General features: G+C 39.6%; 1 protein-coding gene and 1 long non-coding RNA gene across 12 annotated transcripts in view; one reads left to right on the forward strand and one right to left on the reverse strand.

Annotated features, from left to right (window-relative positions):
* The window catches only part of LOC136794402 (uncharacterized), a 70,329-nt gene that overhangs the window by 50,617 nt on the left and 3,378 nt on the right, over window positions 1-16,334 (forward strand). The window contains exons 3-6 of one of the 7 annotated variants that reach the window (XR_010841143.1): window positions 10,106-10,198; window positions 10,803-10,913; window positions 13,633-13,748; window positions 15,533-15,688. This is a non-coding gene — a long non-coding RNA (uncharacterized lncRNA). Of the gene's footprint in view, window positions 1-10,105; window positions 10,199-10,802; window positions 10,914-13,461; window positions 13,749-15,532; window positions 15,689-15,803; window positions 15,985-16,334 lie in introns of all 7 variants that reach the window. The other 6 variants (XR_010841145.1, XR_010841144.1, XR_010841141.1 and 3 more) reach the window with 6 other exon arrangements.
* Window positions 10,073-16,334, reverse strand: part of PDE5A (phosphodiesterase 5A) — a 146,070-nt gene continuing 139,808 nt past the window's right edge. For all 5 annotated transcript variants that reach the window (XM_059066196.2, XM_067036581.1, XM_067036580.1 and 2 more), the window contains one exon: window positions 10,073-14,599. In XM_059066196.2, the coding sequence (XP_058922179.1) occupies window positions 14,462-14,599 (138 nt within the window). In that variant the 3' untranslated portion in view covers window positions 10,073-14,461. The remainder of the gene's footprint in view (window positions 14,600-16,334) is intronic.

The raw sequence follows: 16,334 nt of genomic DNA on the forward strand, positions 1-16,334 counted from the left end.
ACTTTCTCCCATTTAGTAGGTTGTCTTTTCATTTTTTTGATAGTTTCCTTTGCTGTGCCAAAGGTTTTAAGTTTAATTAGGTCCCATTTGTTTATTTTTGCTTTGATTTCCATTATTCTAGGAGATAGATCCAAAAAAATATTGCTGCGATTTATGTCAAAGAGTGTTCTGCTTATGTTTTCCTCTAGGTGTTTTATAGTATCCAGTCTTACGTTTAGCTCTTTAATCCATTTTGATTTTATATTTTTGTATGGTATTAAAGAATATTCTAATTTCACTTTTTTTTAACATGTAGCTGTCCAGTTTTCCCAACACCATTTATTGAAGAGACTTTCTCCCATTTGATAGTCTTGCCTCCTTTGTTGTAGATTAATTGACCATAGGTGCATGGGTTTATTTCTGGGCTTTCTATCCTGTTCCATTGACCTGTATGATTGTTTTTGTACCAATACCATACTGTTTTGATGACTGCAGCTTTGTAGTATAGTCTGAAGTCAGGGAGCCTGATTTCCTCCAGCTCTGTTTTTCTTTCTCAAGATTGCTTTGGCTGTTTGGTGTCTTTTGTGTCTCCATACAAATTTTAAGATTTTTTGTTCTAGTTCTGTGAGAAATGCCAATGGTAATTTGATACGGATTGCATTGAATCTATAGATTGCCTTGGGTAGAATAGTCATTTTGACAATATTGATTCTTCCAATCCAAGAACACGGTATATCTTTCCATCTGTTTGTGTCAGCTTTGATTTCTTTCATCAGCATCTTATAGTTTTCTGTGTACAGGTCTTTTGCCTCCTTAGGTAGGTTTATTCCCAGGTATTTTATTCCTTTGGATGCAGTGGTAAATGGGATTGTTTCCTTAATTTCTATTTATTTTTTAGTTGTTAGTATATAGAAATGCAAAAGATATCTATGTATTAATTTTTTTATCCAGTAGCTTTACTGAATTCATTGGTGAGCTCTAGTAGATTTCTGGTGGTGTCTTTAGGATTTTCTATGTGTCGTATCATGTCATCTGCAAACAGTGACAGTTTTACTTCTTCCTTTCCAATTTGGATTTCTTTTATTTCTTTTATTGTATTGCTATAAACTTCCCTCTTAGACTGCTTTTGCTGCGTCCCATAGGTTTTGAATTGTTGTGTTTTCATTTTCATTTGTCTCTTGGTATTTTTAAAAATTTATTTATTTTATATATTTTATTTTTGACTATGTTGGGTCTTCGTTGCTGTGCGTGGGCTTTCTCTAGTTGTGGCGAGTGGGGGCTACTCTTTGTTGCGGTGCATGGGCTTCTCATCACAGTGGCTTCTCTTGTTGTGGCTCATGGGCTCTAGAGCACAGCCTCAGTAGTTGTGGCACAGGGGTTTAGTTGCTCCACGGCATGTGGGATCTTTCCGGACCAGGGCTCAAACCCGTGTCCCCTGCATTTGCAGGTGGATTCTTAACCAGTGCACCACCAGAGAAGCCCCCTCTCTCGGTATTTTTTAATTTCCTTTTTTATTTCTTCAGTGATCCATTGCTTGTTTAGTGGCATATTGTTTAGCCTCCATGTGTCTGTGTTTTTTTTGCATTTTTTTTTCTTCTAGTTGATTTCTAGTCTCATAGTGTTGTGATTGGAAAAGATGCTTGATAAGATTTCAATTTTCTTCAGTTTTACCAAGGCTTGTTTTGTTGCCCGGCATGTGATCTATCCTGGAGAATGTTCCATGTGCACTTGGAAAGAGTGTGTATTCTGTTGCTTTTGGATGGAATGCTCTCTATATATCAGTTAAGTTCATTTGGTCTAATGTGTCAATTAAGGACTGTGCTTCCTTACGGATTTTCTGTCTGCATGATCTTTCCATTGATGTAAGTGGAGTATTAATGTCCCCTACTATTCTTGTGTTACTGTCAGTTTCTCCTTTATGTCCATTAATATTTGCCTTATATATTTAGGTGCTCCTCTCTTGGGTGCATATGTATTTACAATTGTTGTATCTTCTTGGATTGATCCCTTGATCATGATGTAGTGTCCTTTGTCTCTCGTAACAGTCTTTATTTTAAAGTCTCTTTTGTCTGATATAAGTATTGCTACTCTGGCTTTCTGTTGATTTCAATTTGCATGGAATACCTTTTTCCATTCCCTCACTTTCAGTCTGTGTATGTCTCTAGATCTGAAGTGAGTTTCTTGTAGGCAACATGTATATGGGTCTTGTTTTTGTATCCATTCAGCCACTCTATGTCTTTTGGTTGGAGTATTTAGTTCATTTACATTTAAGGTGATTATCGATATGTAGTTGTTATTGCCTTTTTGTTAATTGTTTTAGATTTGTTTTTGTAGGTCTTTTTTTTCCTTTTTTTCCTCTTGGGATTTGATGACTATCTTTAGTGTTATTTTGGATTCCTTTTTCTTTTTTGTGTGCATATATATTATAGATGTTTGGTTTGTGTTTACCGTGAGGTTTTTGTATAGTAGTCTATATACACACACACACACACACACACACACACACACACACACACACACACGATTGTTTTAAGTTGCTGATCTGTTAATTTCAAATGCATTTTTATTCATTTTTACATCTTTATTGGAGTATAATTGCTTTACAGTGTTGTGTTACTTTCTGCTGTATAGCAAAGTGAATCAGCTATATGTACACATATATCCCCAGGTTTCAGGTTTTTTTTTTTAACATCAAATGCATTTTAAAAACCTGCATTTGTATTCTCCTCCCTTCATGATTACTGTTTTTGATATCATATTTTACATCTCATTGTTCTGTATATCCCTTAATTGCTTATTGTGGATATAGATGATTTTACTGCTTTCGTCTTAACCTTCCTACTAGCTTTGTGTGTAAATGATTTCTTAGCTTTACCGTGTGTTTGCCTTTACCAGTGAGCTTTCTCATTTTGTAATTTTCTTGTTTCTAGTTGTGGCCTTTTCTTTTTCACCTATAAAATTTCCTTTAATTGGTTGTAGAGCTGGTTTGGTAGTTCTGAACTCTTTTAGCTTTTGCTTGTCTGTAAAGCTTTTGATTTCTTCCTCAAATTTGAAGGAGAACCTTGTTGGGTAGAGTATTCTTGGTTGTAGGTTTTCCCTTGTCATCACTTTAAATATATCCTGCCACTCCCTTCTGGTCTGCAGAGTTTCTGCTGAAAGATCAGCTGATAGCCTTATGGGAGTTCCCTTTATGTTATTTGTTGTCTTTTTTTGTCCCTTGCTGCTTTTAATATTCTCTCCTTATCTTTAATTTTTGTCATTTTAATTATGGTGTGTCTTGCTCTATTCCTCTTCATGTTAATCCTGTATGGGACTCTCTGCACTTTCTGGTTTTGGGCAACTGTTTCCATTCCCAGATTAGGGAAGTTTTCAGCTATTATGTCTTCAAATGTGTTCTCAGCACCTTTCTCTTTCTCTTCTTCTTGGAGTCCTATAATACAAACATCAGTGGGCTTGATGTTGTCCCAGAGGTCTCTTAAACTGTCCTCATTTCTCTTCATTCTTTTTTCTTTTTTCTGTTCAGTGGCAGTGATTTCCTCTATTCTATCTTCCAATTTGCTGATGTGTTTCTCTGTATCATTTAGTCCACTGCTGATTCCTTCTAGTGTATTTTTCATTTCTGTTACTGTATTCTTCACTTTTGTTTGGTTGTTCTTTATATTTTCTAACTCTTTGTTAAAAACTTCTACCTTCTTGCTCTGTGCATCCATTCTTCTCCCAAGTTCTTTGATCATCTTTATATCTGAACTCTTTCTTGGGTAGATTGTCTGTCTCCACTTCACTTAGTTCTTCTTCTGGGGTTTTATCTTGTTCGTTCATCTGGAACATAGTCCTCTGCTGCCTCATTTTGTTTAAGTTGCTATTTATATTTTTATGTATGTGGTAGGTTAGTTATGTTTCTCGACCTTGGAGAAGTGGCCTTCTGTAGGAAATGCCCTATACCTCACAACAGCACACTCCCCTCTTGTCACTCAAGCTATATGCTCTAGGGGTTCCCCCTAAGAGGGCTGCGTGGGTCCTTCTGTTTTGATGGGCTGACTTTGTGGGTGGTCTTACAGGTCTGGTTGACCCCCAGCCTGGTTGGCTGCCAGGCCCTGCCTCATGTGGATGTTGCTGGCTGCTAGTTAGTGTGGCCTGGTCATGAGGCGGCTGGCTGCAGGACCCTAGGAGGCCCTGGGGCTAGCCCTGGCTCACTGGTGGGTGGAGTCTGGTTCCAGAAGACTCCAGGGCTGGTGCCAATTCATTGGTGGATAAAGCCAGGTCCTGGGGTTAGTGCCAGATTACTGGCAGGCAGAGCCAGGTCCTGAAGTCTGGCTGCAGGGCCCAGGAATCCTGGAGCTGGTGTCAGGTCACTGGGGCAGGGGCAGGGGAGGGGGCACCGGTTCCTGACACAGTTTGGTATGGGGTCTGGGGAAGCTTGTGCTGGCCTGCTAGTGGGCACAGCCAGGGCCTAGCTTGTCCCAGGGTGGGGTCTGGCCTGCTGTGGGTGGGCTGTGTCCACAGGCTGTGTGAGTGTGGTTTTCTTGTGTCTCATGTCTGCCTGCTGATGGTCGAGGCTGGTCTAGAGGCTAATACAGGCTTCCTGGAGGGCACGGTCAGTGCCTGCCCACTGGTGGATGGAGCTGGGTCTTGGCCCTCTGATGGGCAGGGCCATGTCTAGGGGAGTGTCAAGAGATGGCTGTGAGCCCAGGAGGTTGTTAGGAAGCCTGTCTGCTGATGGGTGGGGCTGTGTTCCTGCCCCGTTAGTTGTTTGACCTGAGGTGTCCAAGCACTGGGGCCCTAAAGGCTGTTGGGTAAGGCCAGGTTTTGGCACTAATGAGCTAGAGGGAGGATCCCAAAGCGGCCACCAGGAGGCATGTCCGTGTGGTAGAAGGGGCTCCCCAGTGTGGCTGTTGCCAGCGTCTGTGTCCCTAGGGTGAGCCTCAGCCACCCCTGCCTATCCGGGAGACTCTCCAAGACCAGCAGGTAGGGCTGGCCCTGGATCCTATCAAATTACTGCTTTTACCCTGGGTCCTGGTGTGAGATTTTATGTGTACCTTTTAAGAATGAAGTCTCTATTTCCCCCAGTCCTGTGGGGCTCCTGAAATTAAGCCCCACTGGCCTTCAACACCAAATCCTTTGGGGGCTCATTTTTCCAGTGCAGGATCCCTGGACTGGTGAGCCTAACATGGGGCTCAGAACTCTCACTCCTGTGCGACAACCTCTGCTGTATAATTATTCTCCAGTTTGTGGGTTGCCCGCCCGGGGCTATGGGACTTGGTTATACCATGAGTCCACCCCTCCTACCTGCCTCGCTGTGGTTCCTGCTTTATGACTTTAGCTGGAGCAGATCTTTTTTGGTAGGTGCAGTCTTTTTCAGCAATGATTTTTCTGCAATTAGTTGTGGTTTTGGTGTGCTCATGAGAGGTGATCTCAGGGTCTTTCTACTCTGCTCTCTTGGCCAATCCTCTTCCAACCCAAAACTGCTCTAAAAAATGGTCTATTAAAAGAACACACCAAAAATGTATTACATAATTTGTGAGTCCATGTGAGAGTGACTGTGTTAGACAGAATAGTGGCCCCCGAAGATGTTCACGTCCTAACCCCTGGAACCTGTGAATATGCCACTTTGCGTGGCTAAAGGAGCTTTGCAGATGTGATTGTTAAGCATTTTCAAATAGGAAGCTCATCCTGGATTATCTGGGTGGGCCAAATGTAATCATAAGGACCCTTATAAGAGGGAGACAGGAGTGTTAGAGAAGAAAATGTGAGGATGGAAGCTGGGGTCAGGGGGAGTGTGTGTGTGTGTGACTGTGAGAGGGAGAGTGCCTTGAAGATGTTATGCTGTTGGCTTTGAAGATGGAGGAAGAGGTCATCAACTAAGCAGAGCAGGCAGCCTCTGAAAGCTTAAAAGGGCAAGGAAATGGCCTCTAGATGGAATGTAGCCTTGCTGACACGTTAGACTTTTGATCACTTGAACTGTAAGATAATAAATTTGTGTTAAGTCAGTACATTTGTGGTCATTTGCTACACCAGCAGTAGGAAACTAATACAATGTTTTTTTCAATGAAAATTTAGGAAATTGAATACAGAAGAGATATTTACATATTTCATTACCATGTAAAAATCAATTCATGTTGATAGTGTTCAATTTCAGGAACCACCTGCTTGTGTTCTTTACTGTCAAATGTGTTCTTTGTCTCTAACTTCATAGCTCCCACTGACAGAAGAAAATAGTGACTCTGTTATACTCAAAATGCTGTGGTCTTTGAAACCAGTTTGTACAAAAATAATGTAGATATTCTTGCCTCTGCAGTTCCCTAATACCATTTATTTATATTAATGGTTATATGATTACTCATGACGCTGCCTCATTCATTGTGCCGCCAGTGAATACTTGCTTCCAATGACTCAAAGTTTGTTCATGTTCTTCAGTGCTGATTACCACAGATGCAAGTCTTACACAGGATAGGCAGGGGGAAAAATGTGAATGATAATTTCTGGCTGTGTGAAATTTACTTTTCAGAATTTTCTAATATAAAATAGAACAACATATCTTCCAACTATGCTTCTCTTGAATTCTTCAGTGAATTCACTGCATTCCTAAAATGGGATCTCTTTCAGTGTTGACTTCACTCCTGCCTTCTATACAGCCACAAGCAGGAAGGAGAGAGGAGGAAGATGTTCTTATTTGCACATTCTCTGCGCTCTCAAAGAGCACAGCTTACGAGCAAACCCAGGAAAGCACTGATTTACCACATTCATCAGATGCAGGAGAGGACATTGATTGAAAAGACCCATTGGTATGAGCAACAGTCTAGAAACCCAGGAGGTAGGCATAGCACTCCAAGAAAACCATGCGACACTGGCTCGTGTGGAGCTTTGTGGAGGCGGTCCTGTAAATAAGTTCCTTTGGAGAGCATGCTGTGGTCAGATGGGTTTACTGACACTCCCTGCCTTGACCCCCACCCCTCTGTAGGCTAGACCTTGGGACAGCTCACATACCGAACACACTTACCTAGGATTTTCAACTTGCACTGGATCAGGGTAGAAAGAAATGAATCCCCAGTGTTTACTGTTTTTATTAGATTAACCACACCCATTTTAGGACTGTGGACTGATGGCTGTCACCCTCCAGTCACATATCTGACTGGGTTAAGGGTGGAACAGGAGACCAAGAGTGTCATTTTAGGGGTCTTCCTTCATTTGGAAACACAAGAGTGAGGAGTCAATCAAAGAGTTCTGTTGCTTGAATTTCTTGGGTATCTGATCGTACAGTCTTGTGGCTTCTGACTTTGTACACTGTGAATTGTTTCCTCATGTATTTTGCAATTATGAATTTGTCTTTAGTGGCATTATTTCTGTGGGAATTTCATGGGCCTATTTGAGGCTGTGTTCTTCCAAAGACATTTTGCCTTTGCTTTTGCCAGTTGTTCAGGGATATTATTACCTGCCTGAGACTTCTTTTTCTGCTATTTATCAATAACTTGGGTAGTCCTGCATCACATTCAAACCCCAAATCTGTGTTAATGGGAGGATGGTCTCAATGTTACAATTCTTTTTTTAAACCAGAGCTCAGATTAAGACAGGCATGCTTCCTTCAGTTGTCCTGTGTCTCTGAGTGAATTTTCCCCCCTTCCCTTTCTACATGTTGAGAGCACAGCTTTTCAGAGTTTTCAGTCTTTCTTGGAGGGCCATTCCCCAAGTGCTTCAGTGGATCTCAAGACTGTGTTTCCTGGTCTGATTTAAAACCCCTTCGTGATATAGATCTGCAAATATTCCCAGGCCTGACATAGTATCAACGCACATGCTTGCTGATTGGATTTTTAATTTGCTTTATTTTGACCTGTGGGGATTTCTCTTATTTTCTTAAAAGTTCAAATATACATTTAAAGGACATTAGCTGGAGTATAATATATAAAAATACTGAATCATCATGTTGTACACCTGAAACTAACATAATATTGTAAATCAACTACACTTCAATTTTTTAAAAAAGGACATTAGCTTTACTTTATATTTCATAAGTATTCATAATATTTGTAAATATATTTTTAACCCTTATCATTCAAAATATAAAATTTATAATTATTTAAATAAATTGTGAGAAGGCTTTCAAGTTCTCAAGTTTGCTACTTCTAGGTCTTCACATGTTTTCTCTGCCTAGGAATACTCTTCTTCCTTTTCACTTAGCTATAAACCAGTTGTCACACACTTAAAGAACATCTGTAAACCCTCCACTCCCATCCTCAGTGCATAGACATGGCTGTCTCTTTGCCCTGGTGTGTAGCCTCCTCTGGACTAGATGCTTGTGAGACCTTGCCTATTAGTTTACCCCAGCCTGACACTCAGGAGAGAATCAAGTATTTTTGAATGAATGAACGTCTTCTGTTGACTTTTGTTTGCTTATTTTTATTTTTAAATGTAAATCTTGTCTTTTCTGCAAGATCATTGGCCTCTAGCATTTATGAATTTTGGCTTGGCTCCTAGTAATATGGTAAAACTGGGAGTAACTCCACCAATGGTTATCAATTTATGAATTAAAGCCTGGTAACTAATTTTTCACAATAGAAAACAAATATTCTTACCCCAAATTGTTTTACTCAGTTTTTTTTTTTTTTTCATCTTAAAATTCAGCTCTTTTCCAACTGAGAATTTCTAAAAATGCTGTACTGAGTTTTCTGTTGTCCTTCATTGGAATTACCTTCTCCTTTCTTTATAAAAAATTCAATTTTATGTCAAATGGGAAAGGATAGAAATCTAGTCTTTCATTCAGTGTTTGTTGAGTACCTTCCAAGTACAAGACAGAGTACAGAGATGCTGGTGGGAGGGCTGTGTGATTCAGGTAGGTGTTCTTAGGGCAGGGGAGAATCAAGTATGTTTGAAGCCCTTATGAATGGAGCCAGAACAGAAAAAGAGAAGCAGAGGTTTAAGAAACAGAGGAGGGCTTCCCTGGTGGCGCAGTGGTTGAGAATCCGCCAGCCGATGCAGGGGACACGGGTTCGTGCCCCGGTCCGGGAAGATCCCACATGCCGCAGAGCGGCTGGGCCCGTGAGCCATGGCCGCTGAGCCTGCGCGTCCGGAGCCTGTGCTCCGCAACGGGAGAGGCCACAACAGTGAGAGGCCCACGTACCACAAAAAAAAAAAAAAAAAAAAAAAAAAGCAACAGAGGAAATAATGATAGGACATGGTCCTGCCTTCATACACTCCTCCAAGTGCATTACTCATTCTAACAGACTTGGTAGAGCACCCTTAGAAAGTACTTCTGTTGGCAGTTTTATTCAGTGTTTGTACCCAGTAAGATTACTTCTTTAAATACAACTGAAACTGTGGTGCACTCTAGTGATCAGAAGATCTAAAATATTGTTTTACATGAGCTTTCATTTTACTTTTGCCTTTAGCTTTGTGAATTAGGCATAGCCTAGATATTCTGCTCCACGTGAAAGAGGGCTTGTCTAGTGGCAAAACTAAATAATGAGTCAGAAATCTTGCATTTAATTATACCTCCATGCCTCTAGACTAGCAGCACTGAAGCACGGTGGTACCTGGGATTCTGTGATGGCATGCCATTAGCTATTACTAGAGGAACTAAAGGAACGTTAACTCTAAAATCCCAAACAAAACCAAATCTGCTGGGTTTGGGAAATCTTGTATCTAATGCTTCTAGGTAGCCCATTTGATCCACTAAGAGTGGATTTGGGACCTTTTACTATTAAAATTCAAAAAGAGAATTAAGTGGAATAAATACCTGCTTTCAAACTAGACAGATCTGGGATCGAATCCAGCTCATGCCATTTGGCAAGTATTTAATTCCTAAGCCTTAGCTCGGCATGCAGCCTGAGGATGGTAACAATCATCACCCTCTACAGAATCGTTAGGGACTTGAGAAGTGGTGAGGTGTATGGAGAATGTTGCCCTCAAACTGGGAGCAGAGAATATTAACAAAAAGACTATTACTGAGGTGTCTAGGCTGAGGAAAGAAAGGAGTTTATTAAACCACATTTTTTTCAGCTAATAGGACCACAGGTTAGCTTGATTAAAGTCTCTCAAACTATTGGGCCCATTCTCCCTGCCTAAAATTCAGAGTCCCTAATAATCACACAACACTCATAACTGCTTGTTCACTCTTCTTTTTATTCTTACAAAGCATGGCAAAATGAGGAGGCAACTGACAAGCGAAGAGTTTGTGCAGTGGAAAACCACCCTGACCGTCTCTTGACTTTATAGGGATCGTAGGTGGGTAAGTGTTCCTTTAAAGTGATTTTGTCATAGGAGAGTCACATGAAAGGGTTCTCGTGGGGGGAGAGGAAAGACAAGAAATCAACATTCACAATTATTTAAAATGACTTAAAAGCTAAACATAATATACATAGTAACTCCTTTATCCTAGTACAAAAATAGTGCCCGAAACTATATATTTGTTCAAATGTATTGAAAAGGTATAAGAATACAAATAGATATTAACAGTGGCTAGTGATGATTCATAAGCTTTTTCTTAAACTGAAATAGAAATTTATATTTTCAACTATTTACATGGTGTTCAACATCTATTTAGATATGTTTACGCAGACTTTCGAGAAGCACGTGGAAGGGCAAAGTGAGCTTTAATACTTTCTTCCTCACTCCCTACGCTGGAGCAGAAGGGGTCCAAAACTGTGTGCAATTTAAGAGTCTAAGAGAACTCTTGAGTAGTCTCTACCTGGCTGGCATATGGAAAAATAATCTACATCGTGGCATATATGACTCCTTACTTACATAAGGTGTTCTCTAAGCTATCAGCAGGCTAAGTGATTTCATGCTTGCAAGAAGACAAGATGTTCACTGACTGACAGATTCTTAATAAGTTCCAGGTAAAGAAGGTCCTTGGAAAACGATGTAATACATATGTTATAGACGGAATGAAAGTGATAACTGTACCCTGTATTTTCACTTTAAATCGGCAGGATCAGAAGCTGGTAAGTGTCTTATCCAGCACTCCCTGCAGAGACTGTGAGCCCCTTGAGGTCACTGCTCTCTCTCCCCAGTGGAGCACAGTGCCTGACATGCAGCAGGAACTCAATAAAAGGTGGATCGAGGCATGTCTAACACTGAGCAGTTACGTTATCCTACCTTGTTTTAACTGTAGTTGTTCCCAGGAGAGGAGAGCAGTTACATCCCCCCACCCCCGCCTTCTTAAATCAATCTTGTAAAACAAAACAAATAGCATTTCTTTTGATGGCCTGTAAAGCTTTAGGAGTACAATCAGGTGGAAAACACAGGAAAATTGAACATCAGATTGGAGTAGGTCTAACATTTGTGCTCTGTGCTGAAAATAAAGGCACTTCACTGCTAGGCAAGAATATATCTGTAACCAGTTTCCTCCCGCAATCCATTATTTCCAGTACACGTTCATACACTTTCTTTTCTCCAGCACTCCTACGGAAGGACACCATTCTTCACAGTAAAGAGATCAGTGGTGAAACATCATAGTCCAGGGTTTGTACCATGAGATGAGGTGCTCAAACAGCTCTAAATCTCACACATCTAGTGATCTGCATGAGAAGCCAAAGAAATGTACTATCTTTTTCTCAGTCTTGGAGACTCAACACAGGAAATGATTTAAGGGATTAGATACCTTGCTCTGTGGCCTGCTATCCCATTTCTGACAGTGGTCTCCAGGGCCCATTAGGGCTTACACAGTAGCTGCCTTCTGTGACATCCTCCTCTGAGATAAGCTTAGCCCAAACATAACTCCTTCAACAGCACAACTTGTTCACACTCACAGAGGTTAAAGAGACTTACACAAGTTCACCCAGGATTGTGGCTGGCAAAGGCCAATCCTGTGAAAAGTACAAGACCAGGTAATTTTATAGACATCTTCTCACAACTTAGTAAAATAGTGGGAACTTCTGGGGCTGAAAATTGAAATGAAATGGTATCAGGGTACTCGGCTATAATGAAAACAAACAAACTAATCTAGAGCAAGAACAACTTCTTGCTAGGTTACAGGTAATATAAATATAGGGTAGAGTGAGAGAAGACTACATATATATATTTTTTTCAACTTGAGAGAATACCGGAAAGGAAATATTCACATAAGAAGAAAATTCGTGCCCATGTACCAGGTAATAATCCATGCATGGAATGATTTTCCTAAAAAATTAAGAATTATTTGAACCAAGTAACCAGTCCTAAAGAAGCACTCTTCTTCTGTATGAACTAAACTACCCAAAAATGAAATAGGTATGGCACTGCCCCACTTCTTTCAGTTTCTAAACTAGTAAGGTAAAATAAGCCATTATCTAAAAGTAAACCAGAAATTTATAATCTAAATACACCTTCTTGCTTGTTAAAATGACACACATACAAATCCTCTGTACATAGTCTACTGCGTCTTTAAAAATCTCAGTGACATATATTAGAGGGCTCTAAACAAACTACTAAAGTATTTGACTACAGATTTTAGCATAACTGCTAAATCACAATGTGTACGGCAAAAAGATAGGTTATTAAAGACTGCTATTCTTCAGACAATTTTTCTGTACTAAGGAATTGTGTCCGCATGCATAGGGTGTACACCAGTATGTAGGTACGTTATTTTAGTGACAGTCTTTGTAAGTTACAGACCAGTGCCACCAAGAGGCAACCTCACAGATCTCATGTGTATGACATAAAATAGAATAACATCTTGAAAATACAGGTGTCACAACAGTAATACATATCCCTTGCCGCTACAAAGTAATGGCAATACAATTGGTTTTGTTTTCTTTTTAAAACCTGAAGGGTAAGAATAAAGCCACTTTATGTCAAGATACATATACACACTCAGAATTTTAAAAACTTAATGAATATGTTGAATTTTAGGTAGTCTAGGGAACAAATGGTTATGAATGGAAAACATGTTTTAATGAAAAGTCTTTGAGAATGCTGCATTATCATATCCCCAAGGGCTTTTCTATACAAACTAGTTATAGAAACTCAGAAACTTTATTCAGGGGTGGGGAAGGGGGTGAACAGATCAAACAAATACCTCTCTTCCTACTCTTGCCCACAAACATTATTGCATATTTAGAGCAGATTTTCTTCTCCTGAACTATGTTCTCAGTTCATTATTTACTTCTCCAATATGTAATACAAGTGTCTTTAGGGGCACACATGTACAGTGGGAATTCAATTAAATGGGCTCAAATTCTAAGAAAATGTTAACATTTTCTAAATGTACTAAAAGCTGTGAGAAGTAGATACCACTAACTACGAGCTCAGGGCCAGTGTTTAGGGTGCATACCCAAACTTCTGTGATTCTGGGTTGACTAGTCCTGTAAACCAAAATATGGCAGTTTCTCAGTCACAAACTCAATATTGCTAAGTTTACTCAAGCTTAAGGTTTCTTACCATATTGTTCCCTCGATTTAATTTTTGACCCTAATATCAAGGATAGCCCTTTGCTGTTTGCACTTTTCTCTCTGCTCCATTTAACAAACAGAAAAACATATGATTCACTTTGTACCCTCTTATCCTATACAGTCATCTCTCACTTCAGGCCAATGCTCCCACGATCACTTTTTCTCGCTCTCCTGTTGAGTTTTAAAGTGTTGACTTACAAGCTGTGGCTTATAAGGTGAACGATAAGGAAGGTATTTTAAAAAGGAAGTTCAGTATTCAGAACACTCACTGACTGTCAGAAGTGTCTTCCAGCGGAACGTTCTCTTCACTGGCAGCCATCCCTGGCTGTTCCATCTCTGCGTCACACTCATCCCTCAGTAAAGGCAGCGACTGGATCTTCTCCCAAGGTTTCCCCTGCTTTCCATCAGGTAGGTTAGATCAAAGCGAGTTTATGGGTAGCCTTTGGATAGATTTATTGCATTGAAATGAGAAATTTCTCTCCTGCCTGTTCTCTAACAACAACAAAAAATCAAAATAATTAAATAATGCCTTTTCTTTACAGTACTACCTTATAGTACTTTCCATTTGTTTAGAATTTTAACTTTTTTTCTTAAGGTAATACAGTGTTGACAAATATACCCCATTCCTCTTAAAATCCACTCAGCCAATATTTTTCTCTATTCTATGAAGGTTTTAAATGTCACAGAATATATTCACTTTGCTCCTAGCCTGTTTTTAAGAAAAACGATTCCAAACATTCTTGAAAGATTGGTAATTCAGAAAACACGAAGCCAATTATTTAAAATCCTCAGCAAGAAAAAATAAAAAAACCCAAAAAAACCCAGCCTCAGTGCAAGAATGCAACTTGTACCTCGCAGTACACAAAATATCACAAACAGAGCTCTTATCCATGTGCTAAGAGTAGGTGTCATTGATAATCTCAGTTCAGTGGCATAAAACAAATATACAGAAAGTATGCAATAGTCCTCTAAAAACATTTCATGCTGTGTTGTCAAAAGTTGTGCAAAAATAAAAATACAGCAGTGGCAAAGTATACACCAAATCTGTACAGTGTATAGCAAAACTAGGCATACTGCAGAATACGCCATCTGTAAACTTCAACTCTGCCTCAATAGGCCACTCAGCTCCGCTTGGCCTGGCTGCTTTCCCCATTAATCAATGTCTTCTCCTGCTGTTCCGCAAGAGCCTGCCACTTTTGCCTGTTCTTTCTGCAGCCATCCAGCAAAGGGAAACAGTCCTCCGACACGTGGGTCAAGGCCTAAAGAAAGAAAAGAAAGCCAACAACTAGATGGCAGCTAGGATGCAAAGGGCCACACTGTACACTCACTTCATAAGCAGGCCCACTGTTGGGATTCTCACAAACTGTGTGAGCACAGATCATTTATGAATGATTCCTCTTAAGCTATACAGACAGGGAGAACATGCTGAGAGAGAGAGAGCAAGCACATTCCAAAATAACATTATTGAGCTATGGAGACAGATCTGTGTGGAATCGGCTTTGCAGAGAAATTATCCATTTGCTTGTATGTAGTGCAAATGGTTCTCCCTAAGTGTTGACTGCCTTGAGAGCTGCTTAGTTTTTCTGTTTTTCTATAAAATGACTTTATTCAATGTACTTAAGTAGATTTTTATCCAAGATTATAATAAAGGTTAATTTATAACTATATGTATATGTTTAATGTAACTAAACATTATTTACCAACTACAGTGCCATAAATATTTAGCTACAAGAATGTTCACTGCAGATCTCTTTGTAATAGACAAACATTGAAAATGACTTAAATACCCAACAGCGGGGTTAGGAATTTTGTGTTACTATTTGGCAGCCATTAAAAATGTCATAGAAACACATTTGAAACAGAAAGATGTATCTTATATTATGGATTGCAAAGAGCAATTTTTGTTACATGAAAAATATATGAAAATGTCGTAAAGCATATGCACTGAAAGGGAGATAACAGTGGTTATCTCAAGAGTAGTAGAATTATAAGTGATTTTATCTTTTTGCTTCTTTGTATTCTGATTTTTCTATAACAACATATTACTTCTGTAATAATGGTAAAAATGCATGTCTATATCAAATAGAATTCAACAGGAGAGTCAAATAAAATGAATCCTTGCACAAATAGGAAATGTAGAAGGATGAAATCTATAATGGGTGATTTGACTGTTAGTTTGACTATATTTACAGGCATGAGGAAAAAAATCAAGAGAGACATTAGTGTCTACAACTGAGGAACTACTGATCCAATCCACAAGAAAAGCATCTGTTATGGAAAGAATGAGATATTCAGGGATGTTGGAGACACTGCTCTGAACACACTTCTGCACAGATTTGCCGAGAAAGGTGGGGAGACAGTGGTGCAGAGGCCTGACACCCAATGTTCTTCTGTCCTGTTTTCTTTTGCTGACTCTTCTGTCCTTCCCTCCTCAGCCACAGCTTTTTTCTTAAATTCATCCAGCTGGCTAGAACCCTGGACTCAGGCTGAGAACTGGATTCTATATACAGTTCTGCCACTAACTACCTGTTTGGGACAAACGTTGCATCTCCCTGGAAGTTGGACTTTTTACAGATTCAATGACGGAATCCGTGAAATGTCTGGATTAGAAGATTTCTAGGGTTTCTTCTGGTCTTGACAGTCTGTGATTACTCTACGATAAATGTTCTTTTCCCAAATACTTAAATCTTAAAGACAGTTTCCTGTTTAAATTTCTAAAGACAAGGACAGCATCTACGTTATGTATTTGGGGCATGAACATCTAAACTAGTAAATTGGATGTTTTAGGGAGAATATCTTTACCAAAATAATAAATAAATAAGCAAAAAAAAAAAACCCCAAACAAAACCCCAAGCCAACAGGTATATGGAAATGGGACCCTGCAATATTCTAGCTGCCTTCTTTTAATCGTCATAAAAATTTTCTTAAGCCACACTATGACAATGAGAAAAAGTTAGATAACTATTTTTCCTTATTTAGGCCAAAAGTCAGACT

This window comes from Kogia breviceps, chromosome 6, assembly GCF_026419965.1.
Source record: "Kogia breviceps isolate mKogBre1 chromosome 6, mKogBre1 haplotype 1, whole genome shotgun sequence".
Lineage (NCBI taxonomy): Eukaryota > Metazoa > Chordata > Mammalia > Artiodactyla > Physeteridae > Kogia > Kogia breviceps.